General features: G+C 33.0%; 2 protein-coding genes across 3 annotated transcripts; both read right to left on the bottom strand.

Moving 5' to 3' along the window:
- Window positions 1-276: 276 nt before the first annotated feature.
- On the bottom strand, window positions 277-5995 carry MPK3 (mitogen-activated protein kinase 3). The gene is made up of 6 exons (XM_086422631.1): window positions 5567-5995; window positions 5328-5457; window positions 4329-4466; window positions 3884-4216; window positions 3580-3763; window positions 277-808 (listed from the first exon to the last, which is right to left on the bottom strand). Exons 1-6 carry the CDS (start codon window positions 5767-5769, stop codon window positions 633-635), a joined length of 1164 nt encoding a protein of 387 aa, XP_086278757.1. The 5' UTR covers window positions 5770-5995; the 3' UTR covers window positions 277-632.
- Window positions 5996-14440: 8445 nt separating this feature from the next.
- Window positions 14441-18505, bottom strand: LOC147385727 (APETALA2-like protein 3). 2 transcript variants are annotated; one of them, XM_086424196.1, is made up of 10 exons: window positions 17605-18505; window positions 17481-17506; window positions 17347-17377; window positions 16752-16839; window positions 16512-16657; window positions 16285-16329; window positions 16068-16171; window positions 15858-15970; window positions 15447-15563; window positions 14441-14868 (listed from the first exon to the last, which is right to left on the bottom strand). In XM_086424196.1, the coding sequence occupies exons 1-10, from the start codon at window positions 18120-18122 to the stop codon at window positions 14614-14616; spliced, it is 1443 nt and encodes a 480-aa protein (XP_086280322.1). In that variant the 5' UTR covers window positions 18123-18505; the 3' UTR covers window positions 14441-14613. The 2 variants fall into 2 exon arrangements, with proteins under 2 accessions (XP_086280322.1, XP_086280323.1); XM_086424197.1 differs by lacking the exon at window positions 16285-16329.
- Window positions 18506-24366: the final 5861 nt, after the last annotated feature.

Below are 24366 nucleotides of genomic sequence, written 5' to 3'. Positions count from 1 at the left end.
ATTGATCTGCTTACTTATCATTATGGTAATTACAAACAAAATATTAGTAACTTTTAAATCAATACCTGAATGAAAAGTTAACATAAAATAATGATTTAATCGAATAATCTGAAATTTTCAACTTTGGATTACGTTTTCAAGATGTTTTGGGATGACCCAAGAACAACATTCGCAAGTTGATCGTAAGTTCCCCCAACCATCCGATGGATCACATCCCTTGGACAGTAATGAATTATTAACTATCAAAAACAAAATGAGACAAGAAAGCTTATAGACTTGAGGAGACAACACTTTTTTTTTAATTTAAGAATCAATGTTATTCAGGCAACACAAATAGGGCCAAATAAATCCAGGACTTCACACACAAGGTGTTACAACAACATAATTGTAATGGCTACATGGTTAAAATAACTTGTAAGAGGACTAACTCACTTAATATAGAACAAAACTATAGGCTTAATTACTACGAATGGGCATGAGAGTTTATAATTCACAACAATAAAAACACGTGGCACTATAATTAACCAAACCAGATTATCGAACCATCCCGTTGAGAAATTTGGATAGAATTTGCTCGACAAGTTGTGGTAGTCTGATCACACTGCATCAACAATACCCAGACTAGTGCAGAATTACAAAGGTAAATAATCAGGATTGAATGCTAAGGCCTCTCTGTATATCATTTCCTTCATCTGCTCTTCGGTTAAGACCTGTTGTTCAAATTCAAAGGAGAACGGCTCAAGGCAAACTGGTTCATCGGCAATATCATGTAATCTTGCTAGATAAGGATGAGCGAGAGCCTCTTCAACTGCACCCACAAATAAACTTGACATTTGATATACGAGAAAAACACCAACAAAATTATAAATGAAACCAGAAGGCAATAGTGTTTCTAGTCAACAAGACAGACAAAAAAGGTAGTCGTATAAGAACAAGAGATCCTTTTACCAAAAACAAGCTTCTACATTTAAGTAATATAAGATATTTTATCAGATAAACTCCTCAATCCCAAGTCTCTGAACAAACTTAAGCTCAATTAGACAAATATGTTGTTGTGGTTGTAATAAAAAATTCACTGAAGGATGAGATAGTAAAATCTGTAAGGTTAAAACACAGATCTAGGATCAAAACCCTGCCTTCACATTAAACCTAAAGAAATAAAGCTAAATTCATTTGAATGAAAAAGAAGAGAACAAAGGAGGAGGCCGAGGAGACCTGCTGAAGAAAAGGGGAAGAGGAAGAGTGGGGGAAAAAGAGAACGAAAGAAAGAAATGAAAATTGAATTAACACGAAAACAGGAGAAGATGCCAATCACTATTTCTCGATATGTTTATTCACTTTAAGGATCTATAAGTTCCATTAGAGTAACAAGGATATGTTTCAAGTGTGAAGCAGATGTGGTAAAAATTAACACTTCTACGTGATACCCTCCATTGGTTCATCACCATCATAGCCCCACAAAAAACGGCATTTTTTGTTTCCTCAAAAAAACACGTTTAATGTATCTCTGACAATTAGAAGCATTTTTTACATTTTAACCACGTTTTTTTTCAAAAACAAAAAAACATGAACACTTTCTTTTTATAACACTATCATTATTTGTGATTTGGTTCATGAATGTTGCTTAATGTAGGATTTTTTGGATTCAACGATTCTTTAATATAGAAATATGGGATTTGATGATAATAACTTGTTGTTATGATTTTATTTTTTCAATAATATTTTATTTTTGATCAAAATATATGTTGATTAAACTTTTTTTTTAGTATCATAACATGTATGATGATGGGTGAAAACATGTTATCATGCATAAATTTTTAATAGTATGTTTTCTTGCTCAAAATATATTAAGGACTTAGAATTGTTTAATGTATTATATATAAATATTTTTCTTAATTTTTAATGTATTTCTTTTTTATTTTATGTTTTCTCGTTTGCTTCCTGTTTCTTTCTCATTCACATCCCCACCCCCCTTCCGAAGTTTTTCCTTGCCGTTTTAAACGCGTACTTTGACTTTGTGACTATGATCACCATTCATCACCACCATTTACCAATTTGACAAAGCTTTTCCTTTCTGTGAACAAGCAAAATACATGTAGTTGTTATCAATCCTTTCAACTCCAAATGACAAACTAACATTCCCAGTCTTCTCTTCTCTTCACCTCATTCCCACTCTCCCTAAGCAAACTAACTGATGGCATCTTGATTCCAGTAATGAAATCCTTGAAAGACAAACACTATATGTTCAATTTGAATAGTGAAATCTCCCAAATTACCATATTTGTGAATTAAACTAAAGGAGAAATATACAGAATGCACCACACGTGACCACACAGCTAGTGAATTTTAAAAATACAAATTAATTTACTTACTATCCCAATTGCATGCCATAGCTTACATTCAAGTCATTCTACAAACTATGCCCCCTGTACTTGGTCCAAATCGTGCCCAACAGGGATGATGTGACCATGACATAACTAAGAGGCCTAGAAAACTGAGAAAATATAGGAGTCCTGATTGAAATCTTTTATCAATTATACCAAGAAATAGCATAGAACACTAAACCTGTCCAAGGACAGTAGATCCTTTTTTGAAGATTCCAAGTCTCATTAATCCCTTTTCAGTTCCTCAATTTACTTGGTTCTTGCTTGTGATTCCAAGTTTCACTAGATCAATTACCAATTTAAAAGGTCGACTTGTAGTCTTGTCTATAATGTAAATGGCATACAAAGTACAACGATCTAGCCTAATCATGACTGTGAAATTTCAAGATTTCCTCCATAGATCCCATCAATGTATGTATGCTTGCACCCACTTCAATGGTGACAATCCCATGATTGAGAGAAGTCATCCCTGGCTCACCTATAGGCTGACAATTTCAGGTTTACAAAGAACCAGAAGATAGATCTTCCAATGTCATTTAAACACCAAACCTTTCTACTTTGTTTTCTGGGGACTCAAGCTTTCTTCGAAGGAGAAAACCCAGTACACACAGGGGCGGAGCGAGTAAGGAGCTGGTGGGGGCAATTGCCCCCACAGAACTTTGAGACACCCCTATATTTTCAATTAATTACATGCCCAGTTTGTCCCCACTCCCTCACCTGTCTCCCCATTTGCCCCCACACCCTCACCTCCCTCCAAATTTTGCCCCCCCTCCCTCTCTTCAATTTTTTGTTGATGACATTGCCTCTTGATCGGGCTTTCTCATACACTAATTGGAAATGACCTAAATATCATTTTCTTCAAGTTCTAATAAAAAATCTCTGAATTTCTCCCTAAAACCATTCATCTTCAAGTTTTTCAACTATACAACTAACCACTCTGAATTTCTCCCTAAAATCATTCATCTTCAAGTTTTTCAACTATACAACTAACCATAGTTTGCCCCCACTACAAGAAAATCCTGGCTCCGCCCGAGTACAGACACCTCATATCTATTCACTTAAAGCAAACAAAGAGATCATCATATAAACGATTCACTAATTAAAAAGGTAAACATTTCATAGCACTGCTCAACATCGTACCAAGAAAATAGGAACCATTATTTTAATTTCACTCATGAGAATGTAGAACAATTACCTGTAATTCTTTTCGTGGGGTCAAATGTCAGCATTCTTTCGATGAGATCAATGGCCACTGGATTGACATGTGGGAAAATACTTGCAAAAGGCTGACGAGGATGTTGTGGTAGCTGCTGAATATACCTTCTTGCATCATCACTCCGAACGAATCCAAGTTCAGCCTCATTGGGTGTACCAAGAAGCTATAATGGTGAAAACTATGTGTAAGCATCTTTCCTAAATGGAACACCACTCACAAAATAAAGCAAAATTTTATAAATCAACAAGAAAGTAATGATGAGAATTGTTAATTATGATCTTACCTCTGTCAGTAAACGCATCTGATGTACATGATCTCTACCTGCAAACAACGGTTTCCTATTCATCAGCTCCATAAAGATACAGCCCACTGACCACACGTCAATTGCAGCGGTGTAGTCTGTAGAATTCAACAGCAATTCGGGTGCTCTGTACCATCTTGTGACAACATATTCGGTCATAAATTCATTCTCTGAAGTTGGACGAGCTAGTCCGAAATCACAGATCTTCAGGTCACAGTTTGCATTTAATAACAGGTTGCTTGGTTTTAAGTCTCTATGAATAACATTCGCAGAGTGAATAAATTTCAGCCCACGAAGAATTTGATAAAGGAAATACTGCACAGTAGGCCAAGAAGGAAAAAAATATTAGCATAAGAGAACTCAACATAGCACACAAGATGGTTAATTTGTTGTCATGTATTTGGACTTTGAGAGCAAAAAAGGTTACCTGACAATGTTCCTCTGATAAATCTTGATTGGAACGAATTATTTGATGGAGATCAGTGTCCATTAGTTCCGTGGCAATATAGACGTCAGCAAACGCTCTTCGTATGGGTGGGGGGATCACATCTCTTATACCTACGACCTGTTTTAGGTACAACAAATTCAACCAAGAATAGAATTGAGCATGATGATCTGTATTCAAGATTGAAAGAAAGTTTAATTTTTCTACTCAAAAGCTTTTTGTTTTCTTTCCATCAGCAAGTTAACTTGCTTACAACCAAATAAAAACTTGTTGCCAGTTAAATCTTGAAAGCAGATTGAAAAAAAAATAAAAATATCTACCCGTACTGAAAGCTTATAATGAATATTTGCTTATTGTCGTGGAACAAAAGCGAGAGAACCTCAAACATGGAAAATATATATAAAATACAAACAATCATCAAATCTCTCTGATAGATGAAAAGGGCTAGTAATCAAGTTTATTACAAATCATTACATTTAAAATGTGCCCGGAAGCAAAAATTAAGACCTACCCTTTTGTAGAATTAGTTAACTAAGATTGGGTTTCATAGAAAAGGCTTTTAAATCTGTCCATAGAAGGCATTCATGTTTATTAATCCTATAATTTCCCCTCCACTCCTTTTCCCATTAACAATTTATTGTGGCTCATGTAAAAATCGAATCTTTGATACCAAACAAACTACAAAAACCAAAATCATTAGGCATAGAGACAGACACAGAGGTTATTTACAATCAAAACAAGATTTCTTCTAACGATTGAGAGAAGGGGTGACAAAGATATGGATAAAAAAAAAAAAACTCTCTCACAACCTCTCAACATATATTAAGTTAGATAAAATTGACGAACCAGTCTAGCCAAAATAAGCTCAATTTCAAACAGTAATAAACCCATTCATTATTCATAAATTTCTGTAGCATCGATCAACTAAAAATATAAACTTGAAACAAATAGAGCCATAAAAATCAAATTTCATCCTCTTACATTCTCATGATCTAAATGCCGAAGCAATTTAATCTCACGAAGCGTCCGTTTCGCATCCATATGATTATCAAACGCATTAGCTATCTTCTTGATCGCAACCATCTCACCTGTTTCCGAATTCAAAACCGAACTATAAAACAAAAAAGAGAACTTTTGTCAAAAGAAAGAGAGAGAGAACTTTAATCAGAAAAAAAAAAAAAAAAATCAAACAAAATAAATCAATCGAAACCCTTAATTACCAGACGATCCCATAAGCGCCTCGTCCGATGGGCATTATTGGAGGGAGATACTTAGTTGTGATCTCGAACAGATTACCGAAGATATTATACTGCACGAATCGGCCTCCATGTGTCGCAACAGCTGGAAAATCGGCAGAATGAGAGGCGTTTGTGTTCTGCGGAACATCCGCCATGGCCGAATCGGTTGTAGCTCCTCCTTGCATTTTTTTTCTTTAAAAAAAAAAAATTTATCTGTTTTTTCGATCTTATTTGCGAGAAGAACTGAGAAATCTGTATAAGAAAAGAAATGGAGGAAGCTGTTTATGTATCATAGGCAACTTCTTACAGAGTTCAGAGTAGAAAAAGATAGAGAACGCGTTGAGACGAAATGGACGGTCAAGATTCGCGCCGCCTCTGATCCGACGGATCATATTGATAAGTCGGTTCAACGGTACGTTCGTCAACTGTTTCTGTAATTGTTAGGAAACAGAGTAAATAAAATATAATAAATTATTTCAGAGAGCTTCTATTAACACACCAACTTTTATATACAAGACACCGATTTATATATCTGTACATTGATCAGGGGTGCAACTTGGTTCGGTTTGGACCCAAATCGAAACCGAACCGACCTTGGTCGATTATACTAAACAAGAACCGGAATCAAACTGAATTGCTCGTATAACCGAACCAAACAAAATCAAACTAAATTCGATTTGCTTTATTTTATGATTCCATGGAAACAATATATATGTTTTAATGAAAATAAATAATATAAAATATATTATTTATATTATTTGAGTAAAGAACGATAAATAAATAAAAACAATCAGCCTCTACCTTCCTTCACGCTCCAATTCATGATAATATAAGAGAAATTCTATTATCACTTCAACTTTTACTTATAATATCAATTCTTTTTAAATTTAATAGATCTTTAAATTTTATTTATTTCTTTTATACGAGTGCGATTCTTGATTTGATTTGATTCTGTACATGTCTTGAATCGAGAATCAAAGAAAACTGATCTATTCTACATTTTTTAATCTAAAATAAAATCGCAATTTATTCCAAGCCGACCAAACGAAGTTGCACGTCTAATATAGACAATCTTTAATTTCATGTGTTGTAAATAAAATTTGGTGTGCAAATAAAAGTAAAAGTTAGTTTGACAATGGAATTTCTCTTATTTTATAGGATAGAAGAGAAGAAATGGAGGTGGTGGTTGATCTTTGATCGGACTATACTTTCATACCAATTTGGTATGATTGTATGCCAGTAGTTCAACCGTGCTAGATGAAATTTGGTCCATCAGATTATTGAGGGAATGGCACGTTCATATGGATTAGATGTCGATTAAAAAATTGCTCTTTTAACTATTTCAATTTGTCTTATTTTATTCTTTTGAGGTCTAATATGATCGACTTTTAGATTATAATTAAGGTATTAGCTGAACTAGTGGTCCATATAGAGAAGACAAAATCCAAAAAATGATCTATTCGAAAAATTTAGAGAGATTCTATTAACGCACCAACTTTTACAAATGCCACACCATTTCATATGTAAATCACCAAAGAATTAACACACATCTTGGCGAAAAAAGTGTGTATATGACAATTGCCTTTTGTATCATGGTATTGGTCGAAAACTCAATCAACCATCAGAACCTATACGTTTGATTGCAACATGTTGCTTTCCATCATCCTTTCATATAATTTCGATGTGAAACTCACTCATTAAACCCATATTAAGATAACCTATATATCAATAATTTGTCTGATTTAACCTCGAGAAATTGGCTCAATGGTAATTTTAGATCGATAAACAATTAATGCCCGTAAGTTATGTGTTCGATACCTAGTATGAGCATTTATTCCTCAATGACCACCTTCATTTATCTGGTGCATGTGATGTGCAGGTGTTACACCTATCCTGAGACTAATCCTTGGACAAGATCATGGTCTGTGGATTGGATAAAATCCAAATATGGGTTCCGTCCGTTGTCTAGAGGGATACTCGATTATAAAAATAAAATAAAAAATAATCAGACTGATTTGTGACATGTAACCATTATATTTGAGTATTTTTCATCATGTTTGCCACGTCTAAAAGGCATTGATCCTAAAGTCCATGATGATAGCGTTTAATTAAATTCAAGGATAGAAATTAGATTGATTTTGAGTCGGTCAAAGGGCCCACCTTGAATCGAATCATAAAGTGTAACGCAGAGAGAGAAAGAGAGAGAGAGTATGCTAAGAGGATGTGAATCTGACAGCACCTGCAATATAATAATTAACTATTGAAATAATAATAATAAATGAAAACATGTTTGTGATAAAATACGACAATTACAAACATGTTGAATGGCTTGAAATTTTCGTTCATGATATTTGGAAATTTGGATGGGACGTTCTTTCATCTTTAATGGCATCACACACCTTTCCCATTAGGTATGTCGTTTTTATACATATCTATGGTGTTTATGTGCTACAATTTGATTAGAAAATTAGCACATTGGACTTCATGAACGATTTGATTAAGAGTACAAAGTGTTTTAAATACCAATTAAAAGTACGATATAGATATCTAACCTATTTTATAGGAACAGAACACCGTATTTGATCTTGAGTCTTTGTCAAAATTCAGAGCAAGAGTTGACTTTGTTGGCATAAATGTTATTGATAGAAATAAATATGTTCTCATAATAAGTGCAATAATAATATATTGAGATAAATGTGTAAAAGATTTAAATAAAAAAAAACCCTAAAATCTTTACTATTATGATGAGAATGGTGAGTTTTATCGATTATAAAAATTTATATTAGTCCGGACTTATATCCAATTAGGGGAATCATATGAGCCAAGGTCGAGATCAAGGCATATGGGACCCTCCCCTGGGCAAGTGCAATGCCCGCACGTCACACACACCAACCGAGGGAATGCCCTCATAGGTGATCCCGAAGAAATATTGCTCATATTGGGTATCGAACACACAACCTCTAGACTCTCACCGCTTATTGGATTTGAAATTACCATTGATATATATCTGTCTTAATTAAAAAATATTGCTTTTTAATCCAATAGAATGTCCTTACATCGAAGATTCTCGCACACATTATCTAAGTATTATGTTAGTAATCTAAATAAGAGATAAAATTTAAATATATATATTTAAAATTACTCAATTAATGTTTGGTAACCCTAATTTTGGGGACAATGTGTAAGATGATGATGATGTATAACGCTCGGCATATGTGAGTTCAAGCCATTAATTGATTGGTTGACTACATCAACTCATCATTATTTATTGAGTTGTGCTGGCGTGACACAGTATTTATTGCAATTTTCACAAATCTGACATGGAGATGCATACATAACCACAGATGATTTTTACTCCTATCACGAGAAAACACATCTATGGTTATGCGCACATCCCACTTCAGACTAGTGAGAATCGCAGTAAATACCGTGTCATTACAGCAATTTCCTTATTAATGAGTTAGTTGGCTATGATCCATTAATGATTATAAACCTCACCTCCACATAATGACATTATACACCTAATAGTCAAATATTTTGTAAATATTGACCAGTCAAATACAATCCGTACAGTGCTTGAAAGAAATAAGTCAAGGTCAAGAGGACAAAAAAGAGAAAAATAAATAAAAATTCTCGACCTGTAAGCTGTAACGTGGTAGCTGGGAGGTTTTGACTCCAAGAACCGCGTGCAAGAAAAGTTACTTGCAGCAATCGTCCCAAGTTCTCTCTTTTTATTTGCTACACTGAGAGGAAACACACCAAACATTTCCTTCACTACTTTTTCGTACGCATGAGTTTTTGACCCGTTCTTTGGTGGGCCTACAAATTTAAAATGGTATTTTAGAAATACCCCCTGTAAAATTTGTGATATTTGATTTACCCCCTTGCAATGGCAGTACAATATTGCAAATGTAACATTAAATAATGGTGATTTAAATCCCAAAACAACCACTTCAGCAAACAAATATAAAAGATGAATTATAGAAAAGGGTGATTTAGACATTGCCCCCTATGTGTTGTTAAATATTAGAGATACCCCCCTATATTTTGAAAATGATGGCATGAATCTCTTGACCTCACTTTTCTATGTAGACCAATGAGAAAAGACTTGAACACCCTCATCTTTAACCTCTAATTTTTTTTTTTAAATCTAGATTTTTCTTTTAAAAACTAATCATCTTTAACCGCATTGAATAAAAATTGTAATCCTCATTAATTATCTTTAAATTTTATCTACTTCAACTCTTCAGCCTTCAAATCTCAAGAAAAGATAGAATTTTTTAAGAAATATAAAATAATGAAATTTTAGATTGAAAAATCTAGAGTTTCTATAAATAAGGAAACGTTGAAAATGATGGATTAAAATAAGGTTAAATAGATTAAAGTTACCTAACAAGTTGAAGAGCTTGAAGGTAACTTATTTTTACAAGAAAAAATAAATAATATTTTTGAAAAAATTGAAAATGATGGGATTTTTGATAGAAAAATCTAAGATTTTATGTAAATGATTAGTTCTAGCTAGAAAATGATGAATTAAAAATGCTTGATTATCAGAAGAAAAACCTAGATTTTTGACTAGAGGTTGATGATGAGGGCATTTGAGTCTTTTTTTCTTAGTCTTTAGAAGACTATATCGTCAAGGGATGCATGTCATCAATTTCAAAACATAGAGTATATCTCTAATATTCAATAAAATGTAGGGGGGCATGTATAAATCAACCATTAAAAAATATTAAAATGTATAATATCATCCAGAAGAAATGAACCACACATGCTTAAATAGAAGATTGGTAGAACACATGGCTTTTGATAGAATTAAATGGAAAGAACATGAATCATTAATGAACCAATCTGAAATATATAACAAAACTGTAGAGTGTCCAATTAGTTAGTTATAATATTTGTTGGAATTTTAAAAATATAAACTCTTGTTCATTGAATTATTCCATTTTCGTACATTTTTTCCAACAATAATCTCAACCCGAAGATATGGCATATGTAAGTACAAGTCAACATTTGGCATGTATACCTTAATTATCCCAAACACTGGGGTATGGGGTTAGCAACATGAATCTTATAGATGCAAAAATTTGCTCTACCTAATGATCCTCTCTAAAAAGAATTCTCATTTTCTTATACTCCTGGGAGGGCTTGCAACAACATCACTCTGACGCCCAAGACAGAATTTTTAGCACAAGTAATGTAGAGTATTTTCAAAGAGGAAATTGCATATCTTTTTGACGTATTGCACCTTTGTATTTATAGGGATTTCTTCCCTTAGATTTTTCCAGATTTCCTCCATGATTCCCGTTTGAGCAATTATGCCCGTTTAGGAGTTCACCTTGATTTCCGTGAAAGCAGTTACACCCCATATTCCATACTTTATAGGATTTGTACCGATCTCCACACCATTGAAGCTTGATAAGTCGACTTCCTTAGTAATTCGGATGATCGGTTAGATTATCATGTAATTCGGTTCTTTGGTTAAAATTTTTTGAGATTGTCACGTGTCCCTTGTTCGAGAAATATCCTCCACAAATCTTATTTCACAATTCAACCTTATCTCGTGTCACATTGTCAATTCACACATAGACATGAAAGCAAATATGAAATTGTTGTTGCATATCATAGTAGCTAATTGTAGAAGTGAAATTTAATCAATTATAGTATATATCTTCAAGGGACAAGGATGATTCGAGAAAATAAAGTCTTCGTATATATGAATTTAGGAAATTCAAGAATGGTGGGAAGAAAGTTAGGGATAATGCTAGTTAAAGAAAGGATTGTCTTATACTAAAAATTCCTAAAAAAAATTCAATCTTGCTCGCCTACCAAAAGACCCTAAACCCAAACACCATTCACATTTTCTCCACTTATGCTGAGATATCTCTTTTAAAACCTTATTTTTTCGATTTGTGCTGGGATGACACAAAGGGGGACAAATGACGTCGTGGTCGTGGTGTGCACATAAACCTTAGATGCTTTTCCACAAGAAACGAGTAAAAAGCATGGTTATGTGCACGCCACCAAGTCATTTGTGTCACTCCAGCATTAGTGTATTTTTTTTTCAACTTGATTACTTATTTTCCCTTGATGCTGACCCGACAATACCATTTATTCTTAAGTGATCAAAATATCTCCCCTAGCAACATTTTGAGTCAAAGAAAGGAGCTATCTCTAGAATTTTTTAATTTTTAAATTTTTTAATAACCGGATATCCCTTTAGACAGTGGACCGGGCCTATATCTGGGCTTTGCCCAATCCATAGACCATGGCCTTGTCCAAGGATTAGTCTTGGGGAACATGCAACACCCGCACAACAAAAGCACTAGGTAAGTGAGGGTGCGCCCTCGCAGGTGGCCCTTGAGGAATTAATGCTCATACTGGATATCAAACTCATGACCTACAGGCATTAAATCCTACATGAATAAATCCTAAATGTTTTCATCTTTGTATTCTCCTCTTTACTCCCATTCTCCATAACGAATCTCCAACCATCAATAAATAAACACAAGTATATCCCTTTGAAATATATTTTTGAATTTTTTTGAAGTGACCTCAAGATTGTACCTCACACATCGCACATCCTGACGTGAAAGTGTGTAGGAACCATAGATGCTTTTTATCGAGATATGAGGTACAATCTCGAGATCACTTTAGCACGACTCTATATTTTTATGAGGACTTGAACGATTAATGGTGTTGGACAAAACCTCCAACACCATTGGAAACTACAACTATCTTTTCAAAATAGTTTATGGTTCGAGTAATTCTACTGAAAGTTTCAGTCAGGTGCAGTGTGGGAGGATCTACCGTCGATGCCAGATCAACGGTATGTGATAATAATTTTGTAAATTAAATTACCACCTCATGTGCTGAAGATGGGAAAATTCCAATTTCAGTAATGTTTTGGGATTTATTTTTCAGCAAGATTGTCTCTTTTATAGCCATAACTCGTTGAATTTTTAATCAGAGAGAGCGTAACTTTTACCAGTGATCTTGTCATTAAATATCAAACAATGTTTGACTTTAAAAGTTACTATACATCTGATTTATTTAAGTCACGCTATCACTACCTCATATTTTAATTTTTTTTCAGCGAGATTGTCACTTTTAAAATAAATATCGGTGATCTCGCACTTCAAATATCATATTTAAATGATATTTGACTTTATAAGTTAAAATATATCCGATTTATAGGTTAAGTTATTATGAACTGGGTGATGTAGAGGAGAGAAAGGTCCGCTCTGCTACCATGATAAGTTTGAGGGTCCAAATTAGAACTAATTGGCAATGAGTAAAGAGGCTACTCAATACGACCCAACATGTGTGGATCGGATTGGGCCAAAGCACGTGAAGATATGAATTGGGTGACATAGAGAAGAGAAAAGCCCATTAAATTTGCGGTCCTACTGAAAACCAATTGGCCATGAGTGGAGAGGCTACTAAACGAGCTTGGATTGATTAGCAGAGCGACAGAGGTGCAGGCGGTGGTGCCTGCACATTTCTCGCCATATTTATTTCTGACTGGCTTCTTCAGAACCCAAAAACTCTACCACTCCGATACCAACTTGATAAGTTGGTTCGCGAAAGGTCTTCAAAAGGGAGAAATCTCTATGAAAATTAGACACAAAAGGAAAAATGCTCGCTTGATACTATGTCACAAGCGAGCGATCATTGTTTGTGATCTCTGAGAAGTCATATGTTGGTTTCTTTGTACTTGGAAACATGCCAAATAACTTGGAGTTCTTTTGACAGTGGTGTAGATAAAACCATAGTCACAAAATTTTGTAAAATTTCCAAATAAGGCACTAGTTGATTAAATCGACGAATTTATGAATGTTATATCAATTAATCTCCGACTATGATAAGCCTTTTTTTATCCTTTCAACCTCGAAATGTTATCATCTTAAACCTTAAAATTTCATGAACAAGATCTTTAGGGAGGTTGAAGATGATGGATTTTGGGGGAAATCCAAAAAATATCATTTGTATAATCCCGAAAATTTTACTGATTTTTTAGGAAATTTTACTGAATAGAACCCCTGCTGAATGATTCTGATGCAACAAGTTATAAACTTCTTGCACTTGAGTTTTGTTGGATTTACACATCAAAATTCAGCTTGGTTTGAGATCACAGTCATTGAATTTATATATTGTTTTCTTTACTATCAAAAGGTTGTGGTGGGCTCCTAGCCCATGGTGAAAATTTTGTTTAAAAATTAATTGGTTAGAATTTACCAATCAGGTGTGATGTCCACCAAAAATGGCAAAAAAAAAAAAATCCCAGAAAGCTACATGAAAATTTCCGGAAAAAAAAACACACACACACTATTCATTTCACTTGCGAAAACGGTAAATAACTGTTTTTGAAATTAATATATTTTCGCTAAAGTGAAAAAAAAAAAAAAAAATCATATTCCCACAATCTAGAGCAGTGTCCCGTTCCTTTTTACGTGGCACATTTTAGTTGGGTTTAAAATACATTGGGCTGTGTGAATGACTTGTTTAAGAGCCCGATGTGTTTTAAACACTAAGCAAAACTTACCATGTAAGCAATGTTCCTATTCACTGTTCTGGATCTGATTCTTCTATGACGATGTAAATACTTTCCCTGTTTTAATTTCAGTACAAAAAAAGTATTTAAAATCATGTTTATTAAAATAGTGAATTTTTTCCCTGCTTTAACTTGGACGAAATTTTTTTTAAATGAACAGTATGTTGTTTTAGTTATTTTTCAATTTTCAGAGCATGTTTTGGCAAATCAGCCAAAAAATTGACATGAAATGTGAAGTATACATGTAATATGTTGATACACAATCTCACAATGTAACATTTAAGATGCTATCCTCAATATTCCCCATTTAAGGAAAAGTGGGGTTCAAACTCCAAAACATGTTATATGTTAATACACAATGTCACAAAGTATACATGTGATTAACAGATAAAATGTGCATAAATAATATGTAATGGTAGTCGCAAGTGTTGCATAACAAATAATATGTGAAGATAGATGTGTTCGGGTGGTTTCAGCTCCTGTAACGGGTAGTGTTGGTGGCGGCAGTTGGAGAGTAATGACGGTGGTGGGTCATGGTTGTATTGGGAGAGTGTGGTCGAAGAAGGGTAGATGATGAAGCAGTCATGGTAGAAGAAGAGAATCCTGATGATGCTGCAGTAGAGATCAGTGGTATTGGGGTTGCACCGCCATTTTGACCATGCATTTGCCATGGCCAATTTGAGAGTCCCGACAAACCAATTTGTACCGTCTTCTCTATTGCTCTTCCCTGTTGTAAAAATGAAAAAAGACATTATAAGTGCACTAATGTAGTAGTAAATAATCAGTGACACTGACACACCCCAAATATCTGCTCCTTAGTAAACAAAATAAACTACCAAAACCCTAATAGTCAGAAGGAAGAGATAAACATGTGAATTTCTATCTAATTTGAAAGAATTGTATACAGCTCCACAACAGCCAAAAAGGGTAAAAAGAAGGGGAAACATTTCACTCAATTATTTTACTTGAAGTTCAAGCTACTTGGTATAAATTGCGAATCTCCTCTGAGAGAAGATTGCTTACAGAGAGAGGAAGAGGAAGGTTATTATGACATACAAAGTCTACTAGTATAACAATTAGAGAAGAAACCCAACTTATAAAAATAAAAATTAAATGCAACAAAAAATATTATATTGCCCTTTAGAAAATAGAGAATCAAGGAGTTGGTTTCAGAGATATTTAGATCATATAATTGCTGAACAGTAAATTTAAAGGTGATATACTTGATTTTAAATTTTTACAAGCTATGGTTATCAGGGAAGTTGTTCTTTATTTCCTTCAAAAACTAATTAACAAATTGTATACCTCATAATTGGGAAAGAAACTGGGATGTACACCTGTCCAGATGGGACGGTGCTCGGAAACCATTGCTAAGCCAAGGGGAGATTGGCCACCCAACGTCGCTAAAGCAGGGTTCTCCATCTGATAGAGCAACGTAGAAGCATAGATTAATAACACATCAAATGAACTGTTTGGTTAAGGTTAAACATTTGTCTTCTCAACAGCTATCTATGGGTGAGGAAGACAAACAAGATTCTCACATCAGATTTCATATAGTTAAACTTTAACTAGAACCATAAATTAAGTTAAATTCTGAAGTCCTCCCCAAATAAAATAAAATAAAATAAAAAGTTATTTAAATGGGGAAATGGTCTGAAACTTGTGATATCTAAATATGAATCAATACAGAAACAATAGTAATTATTTGAATTTTACCCTCGCTTTCCTGGCATTAGGTAAGTTGAAAGGGCCACAGTCGCTGCCCTTTGGGCCACAAACAGAAGAAGGGGGAGAAATCCCCAAGTTCAGGTCGAGATTGTGGGCAATGCCTAAAATAACAGAATAAAGAAAAATATCATACATCAATTTAAAGAATATTGTCTCCTATAACACCCAAGAAAACAGGAGAATCTATAAAACTAATACCTCCATTTTCAATCTTGGGAATTATCTCCCCTTCATATGTACTCAGCTCAAAATTAGTGACCGCTTCCCTTCCATTACATTCGATAGCAGTCTTGTCATAAGCCCTGATTTCCAAAACCAAAAACCGAGAATCGTGTTGGATGGAACCCAATTAAATTCAAGAATTCAGATTAACAAATTTAGTATCAGGGAGTGTTAAATCTATGATCAATGGGACCTTGCAGCTTCTACTTCGTTGTCGAATAGTCCAAGATAAATGTACCTGCAAGCACGCACCATATACTCTATCGATGAAAAATAGGTTACCGATTATCTCTTCTTTTTAGTTAGACATCTAAGAATAATGCCCCAACGAATTTTGAACCCCAATTTATAGATCATGGATTCAGGAACTTAAACATTATAGCTACATCTGGAATGTAAATTACGTTAAGGGTTTCTTACTTCTTGCCTAGTAATTGTCCCATACGAGCTTCCCATCGACCACACTTGTGAAGAGTTACACCTCTATATTTTGAGCTCCCCCTTGAGAATCCTGTGCTATGGCGACGCAAGTTGTGTATAAATTCTTCCTTGGTGAGGTTCCTCAGCTGAAGATTTATCAAATTAGGATAAAAACCCAAGAAAACTAATTAAAAAACATGAAGATAGACATAGGTTCAAAAAACAACCACCCTAACCAACCTGTTTCATATCCTCCTCATAGTCACTCAGATTAAAATTGATGTCTGCGCCAAGTCCCCGAAACTTGATAGCGGCACGATCATACACTCTGCAATTAGGAGAACCCAAATGATGTGTAAATGTCTTGTATTCTGTTGGGGTTATGCCGGGTGCAGGGGCAGTTATGTAATATTTTCTTAAAGGTTTTCTATTTTTTGGGGAGATAGATAAGAAGATCTTTAGAGCGGTAAAACTTGTAAAGAAAATAGTGATTGTTCTTGATCTGATCCGTGGACGTAGGCACACTGTTGAACCACGTAAATCCTTGTGTTTTGTGTGTTATTTCTGTTTTTCTTTGCTGCTTATTTTTCACAAATGAAACCAAAAAAAATTCACCTCAAACAACCTTAAAAAAATTAAAGATAATGAAACACAGGTCTCAATTTACATTCTAACCACGTAAATCCTCGTGTTTTGTGTGCGATTTGTGTTTTTCTTTGCTACTTATTTTTCACAAATGAAATGAAACCAAAAAATTCACCCCAAACAACCTCCAAAAAAAAAAAATAATAATAATAATATTTAAGAGAAAATGAAACATAGATTCTCAATTTACCTGGCCGCAGCATGAGCAGTGTCAAATCCACCTAGAGAAACCAAACACCCAAAATCGACCAAAAATAAATTAAAAATCAACAAAATCATCCTTCACAATTAACAAATAAAACAGAGAGATCAAAAACACCTTACCCAAATACACTTGTTTCCCACAATCCCTGTTCAGGAGAACCAAAAAAAATAACATAAATCAAATAAAGATACAAAATTTCAACTTAATAAGTAAAATCAATTTCTTCTCAGTCAAATTACTAACCATATATGTGATTCCCATCGTCCAGTTCTTCGATAAAATGTGACTCCCCTATACTGAGAACTCCGAGACCTCGGCCCTCTTCGACTCTTCTTCACCTGTTGCTTCTGCTGCACAAGGGCATCTCCCGGGGAGAATGAGAGATCCACCCAACGTGGCCGCGACGCAGAAACTGAAGATTGGACCGACAGATCGATCCCACCATTCAAAGGAAAAAACTGCTTCGTAACGAACCCCGAATCCGATTTCAGATTTCTGCTCTCATCATTGTTGTAATTGATGGAAATGGCGTCGACGCCGATGTTCTTCTTCTTCAAGATACCGAAGTCGAAGGCGAAGTGATTGGAACAGGAATCCTCATCACCACCATTGCTGGAAGCTTCAGTATTAACAACATAGGAATTCGTAGTTCCTGAGTCGTCAATTTCTCCTCCCATGGAACCTTCTCGAAGCTTCTCCACCATCACCATCTTGTCTTCTTCGCAAGTCTTGTTTTCCGTTACAACATTAAGATCCAACATCACTCTCTTCGCTCCTTCTGTTCTTCTCAAGAAGGCGAAGATGAAGAAGAAGCTTTTAAAAGGTAAAGTTGCTGGAGTTTCTGTATTTGAGGACAAAACCCAGAGAGATTATAGGAGAGGTTTCTGTAAAGCATTTGCGTTTCGATTCGCAAAAAGATAAGAATCTCTGATCTCTCTCTGCAACAATATATTTAAGATCTGATCCGAAACTTGAAGTCTCGAAGACGATCGATCGAACTTTTGAATAAAATCAAGAGCGAATCGCTTTGAGACTTTGAGAGAAGAAGATGAGAAACTCAAGAACCATTCTCTCAGACAGAGAGAGATATATAGAGAGAGAGACAGAGAGACGGCTTTCTCCAAAAGAGGGAAAAATAAGGAAAAATTCTTATAATGATAACCAGAAGGCGGCCTATGCAAACGTACATGTACTTGTTGAAGAGTTTATTTGTAATTTAAAATTTAATTAAAGGGTAATTTTGAACTCTAAAGATTATATGAATATTTTTATAATTTAAAAAAATTACCGGCGTAATTTCAAAATTTACTATTTCAATTTTAATAACCCCCACTATATAATGGTATTTTTTTTTTTTAATATCCCCACGTTTGGTCATTGGTGAGACTAATCTCCTTAGTTGTACGTAGCTTTCCATCCAGTCACGTGTTACGAAAGATAAATAGTCACATTTTTATAAATGATCATATAAAGTTTGAAGTGATGACCTAGGAAGCAAACTCAAACACTTCTTACCATCTCATCTTACCTTCAGTGAATTATATTATGTTTCAATGTTAAGATGGGGGTAATTTTTATATTCGAATTTTGATGTCCAATCATTTCTACTCGTCCTTTTCTAATTATTATAATAAAGATAATGTACAATATATTAAAACATAAATCCTTATTTTGCCTCTTTTATTCGTGAGATATATTATAATTACCTCATTATATTATAAATAATTATACTTTACTCAAACGATTTGTTTTGTCAAATATGATTTAAAAGGATCTGGTTAACTTGTATTGTCCCAAGGGCACATGTTAAAATGCAATAAATACACTTTGGGAATAAACATCGGAGTATTAAAGTAAAAAAATATATTTTTCTTTAGGGGATTTTCTGTATAAAATTCAATTTTTTAGACGTAATTATTGCATTTTAACGGGTGTCATAACTTCAAGTAATGAAACTATCTTTTAATTTTTATTACTTATATTATGAATAAGACTTAAAATTTAAATAAATAAATAAAATTATATATTACGTAAAAAAAGATGAGTAGATATGATTGCTTGTAATAAAACAAATTGATAATATCATAAATTTAAATATTTGTTTTATCTGTAAGTTTATTTTTAATGAATTCAATAACTCAATACTTGTAGGATTTGAACTTGTCTCTGGTATCATCGTTCAAAGATTTTACCAACTAAGTTAATTGACGCCTATAAAAAATATTTTCTTTATAATTTATTTATTTTTTTCTTAATAATGATATTAGCAGTTTGTATCAATTAATTTAAAAGAAATAAAAGAAATGAAAATAATGAAACATATATATAAGAGTGATGTGATACTAAACATCCTCATTGATGAGTTGAGGTGATTGTTCATGAACAAATTGTGGTTGTCAATTATTATGAGAGCATTTATACGAAAAGTGGCAATTCAATCATGTTGGTTTCGTATCAACAATTTGAATTAAAACTCGTTTGAATGAACTTTTCAAATTGTCTCAAAAACTCGACTAAGTCATTTATCGTCAAAAAGATAAATAAAAAGAGACCCATCACATCGATAGATTATAAATGGAATTTGACTTTTAAGCAATACCAATTCTTGGCAAAAAAAAAAAAGATCAAAAAGCTATCATATCAGATTATGGAATATTTAGTATTACATTTCATGTTTTTTTTTTCCAAAAATGTATTTAAATATTTATTTATTTGAGTCGACTCGTGGCAGTCAGATACCATTTGATACATAAGGTTTCGTATTGGGGAGTCACTTCTAATATGCCCCATTTAAGAGGGGTATCTCCTAAAAGTTAAAAAAAATAACAATTGGTTAAGGAACCCAGCTAACAAAGCACGGTTTATTTTATTTTTTGAGAAAATAAAATTTTAGGTAGAAATTTATTGCATAAAACAAAACAATTGGATATCAAATCTTCTCATTTTTCATTATTTTATTTCTGCCCTTTTATATATGAGTCCCTCTGTCCTTACTATATTAGTAAGAATTTCACCATTACTAAGGGTCCTTGAACTCATTCATTGGCATCCAAAAACATGATCCCATGACGTTGAAGTTTTATAGCCGTCGATATCCCAAAAACATAGGCTCTAGTTCAAATATTTTTTTAGCTGAGTTTTTCACTGAAACTTAGAGGTTTGTAATGTTGGATTTGGTAATTATTTACGCCAAATTACCCTTAGTAAGCTCAAAATCTTAGTATGTGAGTAAGAAAAGGGTTTCACTTTATAGATATAACAGTAGAGCCAAACCATCCAATCAGTGGGCTCACATCAATAACGACGTCTTAGCCAACTTATCAATCTATCGGTCATAATGATGGTTCCATATTTGGAATTTTATAACATTTCGCTCATTACAATTGTCGGACACAACGACATTTACTCAAACCAACTTGGACCATCAAATTAATTGATCAAATAAATTAATTTTAATATTATCACATTCATAATAACATATAAATGATGATGACTTTTTTTTGGGTGTCGATGGTTACACATACAAGAAAATCATTTTAAATCATTCAAAATTAAATTTTTATCTACAATTGGGTTAGAGTTAGATCCAATTATGGTTTAATTGAAATTGGAATAAATTTGAATCCCATATAATATTGTAATGTATGGAATACGGATATTATTCAATCGGATCAGACTTAACAATCAGATTCAAATCAATTAAATAACAATCATGATTTTTGTGGAGGGATAAAATTATCTTCCATCTGAATCGTTCATTTTATGATAATCAATGAGAATCTTGAGACGGACATGTAATATTATTTGGATGGAACTCTATCTAATTAGGGAATGATCAAAATTTTGAAGGATTATTTCCTTTTACATAATTACTTTATTTTGATTGAGGTAAATATTGAAATTATAATCTAACTAAGATTAAGTTTATTTAAAAATTTGAAGTAAATCACAAAAATTCCCTCTACAATTTTAAAAACTGGCATTTAGTATCATCTTGCTTGTCCATTTAAATCGAGTTGACTTATTCTAAGTAATCTTGTGTAGTATTATTTAAAGATTTAAAATTAGTTACTAATATATATTTCTTATAAGGTGTATAAGTATAGTTGCGTAGTTACAAAATCTTATGTTTATTTATTTATGATGAGGTCTAGTGGGCCAGACTAGTAGGGGCGAGGCATCTGGCCTCTCAGAGCACCATACCTTGTCTAAATCTTCTGGGTACATACAATACCCCCACAAACCACATATACCAGGTAATCAGGGATAAATCCCTGAGGGTGGCCAACAAAGGGGTTTGAATCCTAGACTTCTACCATTTTTTGAGGGATTCCCTAGTCATTGTACCAACACTGGTTAGTTATAAAATTTTATGTTAGATAAATAATAAATTTTTAAATTTTTAAAAAATTAGTCATTTCATATCAAAAGGCACAACAACTCGATGGACTAACTTAAACTTTTATGCACTTGGGTTTTATTTGTTCAACAGTCTTAAGTTGAGCATGTAAGAATAAATGATTGGTATTCATAAACAAAATTTTCACAGGTCTAAAACGGCCCGATCCACATGTCACACATTATCTCATTAATTTTAAGTTATTTTATTTTATCACATTTTCCTTCTTGAGAGGATAATAATTAAATGGACAAAGAAAACGATGCAAAGCAAAGGACGCGAATGATAGAGTGAGGAAAACAAATACAGAACCAATTTCAATGTTGGATATTTTAACATTTAGATCAAATAAAAAAATGTAGGGTAATGTTCATATTTAGTGATCCAGAATACCAAAAAATTGATTTTTAAATAGTTCTTGCATGGTGAGTGCATAATGCAATTCTACTAAGGTAGAAAGTAGGATTGTCAATTGAGCCCATTAACCCAACCCAACTTGTTCCGAAAAATCAAGGTTTAGGATTTTGATGATCTTGAGCTCGTAGATGTAGAGTTGGACTCAAAAAAATTCTCCTCAATTAAATTCGTTGGGGCCTAACAATTACTTTTATAAAATACATAGCTAGATTGTCAACTATAATTACTAAAAATAATAAATTAAAGATATTGTATATTAACATGTTTATCCTCATCTTTAATCATTTTCCAATTAAGACAGAGTTTGGACATCTATTTTGATGAAAAACAATATCATACATAGATTTAATGGATCTATATAGTTCAAAAATCGATTGAAGTATAAATTCATTAGGATTGAATTTTACGACTTAGGCCTGATAGAGGTATAAGATCGATGTAAGGTCGAGCCCGAGTTTCTACACATGTATTTGATCTGATCTAATCCGATTAATGAAGATGTGAACCAAATCCAATCCATTTCAATTCATTTTTAATCTAAAATTGATCTGGTCCGATCCGAACACATGCCTTATTTTCAAATTATCAATGTTCAAAAAATTTAAAAAAATATATAAATTTTTTTTAAAAATCCACTTTTTCAACCACATATATTGAAAGAAACCAAAAAGACTAAAACATTTTATCTATATGTATTTATATGAAATTAAGAATAATAAATAATTATTAAAATATATTCGGATCAGATTTTTTTTTTCTCGAAATGGATTGGAATACATCTGAATCTAATCCAAAATTATATTAAATATAAGATTTTAATTCGAATGAGATCCAAAAATTCGATTTTTCATATTTTTCGGATCATATCCAATTGAACCGATTCAGAGATAAGGTACATTTCGTATCATTGCCAGTCCAACTCTTAAGTCTCAATTAATCAAACACGATTAAGACCCACCCACCAGCCCTGTCTAGTTAATAGTCAACATAATCAATTTCATCTTTATCGAATAGCATACTGACACGTACCCTGAAGCACTCGAAGTTTCTATCTTTATTTTCTTATTATATGTTTGGACCTCTTAAAGTTGTGGATGACGTTTTTTTTTGCTATATCTTCCACATGAATCCTCATTAATAAATGCTAAAAAGAGTAAGATACTAAAAATAATTTGGTGGGGCCTAGATGTCGACATCCTATATAATTAAAGTGTCGAATTAAAGCGACATATACCGTCATTTCCTTAATTACATGTACTTTTCTATCATCGATGATTGTGATGGTTTTAATCTTAAATTTTTAATTTTTTAAAATTACAATGACTTTCTAAATAATAAATAAGTATATTTTATTGTTATAAATTTAGTATAAAAATAATGATATTTTAAAACAATTATATTAGATAAAATCACATTTTTAAGACACGTAATAAAATAGATAAATATAGTTGGTTGGACCGACCTTTTAATATTTGGACTTTTGGTCATTTAGGCCTCATGACATTGTGTATATATTTAGTTATAAATAATTCTATTATTATTATTATTATATTATTTTCGTTATTTGACTTTTAAATATTAGGATTTCGTTTTTTTTTTTTTTTAAAAGTAAAATCATTGATTTTATGAGGATTTGTGTTTATCTTCAGATACAACCAACAACTTTCAAGAAATATCTTTCCATTTATGGTCAACCAACTTACTTAACTATCTTGGTGCGTGCGAAGAGAGAGAGAGACACGATTCATTTTCCTTCCATCTAAGTGTTGGTTTTATCAGACACCATACTTCACCCATGCTTACAACTTGGTCATCCTTTTGAGGGTTAAAGGATAAAAGAGAAAAAACATAAAATTTAAGAGATAATATTTAAAAAATTTATAATTAAAAGGATAAAAAAGAAAAAACATAAAATTTAAGAGATAATATTTAAAAAATTTATAATTAAAAGGATAAAATAAAAAAGATAGTGATGCTAATGGAGTATTATTGAAAAGAGAAAAGATGCTAGGGTGAGGAAGAAAGGAATAAAAAAAAATTGAGATTAAAAGTGTAAAGATAAATAATCCTACGGTAATCTAAGTCGCACACGTGTCCAAACTAATTAAGTGGTATTAGGTGCAGATCAACATACGGGCATTGTCCTTCATGCAAGACATACCAAAGTAGAGATCTCCTTAACTTGGTTT

This window comes from Akebia trifoliata, chromosome 14 (genome assembly GCF_017979445.1).
Source record: "Akebia trifoliata isolate Shusen 1 chromosome 14, ASM1797944v1, whole genome shotgun sequence".
NCBI lineage: Eukaryota > Viridiplantae > Streptophyta > Magnoliopsida > Ranunculales > Lardizabalaceae > Akebia > Akebia trifoliata.
This window is presented reverse-complemented; position numbering and strand designations above follow the sequence as displayed.

Excerpts from the sequence above, each read along its gene's own strand:
- MPK3 (XM_086422631.1), bottom strand. The coding sequence starts at position 5,769 with ATGCAAGGAGGAGCTACAACCGATTCGGCCATGGCGGATGTTCCGCAG. Across the intron at positions 4,467-5,327 it reads GGCATTTAGATCATGAGAAT|GTCGTAGGTATAAGAGATGT; the intron begins GTAAGAGGATGA and ends TACCTAAAACAG. Across the intron at positions 809-3,579 it reads CCCCACGAAAAGAATTACAG|TTGAAGAGGCTCTCGCTCAT; the intron begins GTAATTGTTCTA and ends TTGTGGGTGCAG.
- LOC147385727 (XM_086424196.1), bottom strand. The coding sequence starts at position 18,122 with ATGTTGGATCTTAATGTTGTAACGGAAAACAAGACTTGCGAAGAAGAC. Across the intron at positions 17,507-17,604 it reads CGATGGGAATCACATATATG|GGATTGTGGGAAACAAGTGT; the intron begins GTTAGTAATTTG and ends TCTCCTGAACAG. Across the intron at positions 16,172-16,284 it reads AACGAAGTAGAAGCTGCAAG|GGCTTATGACAAGACTGCTA; the intron begins GTCCCATTGATC and ends TTTGGAAATCAG.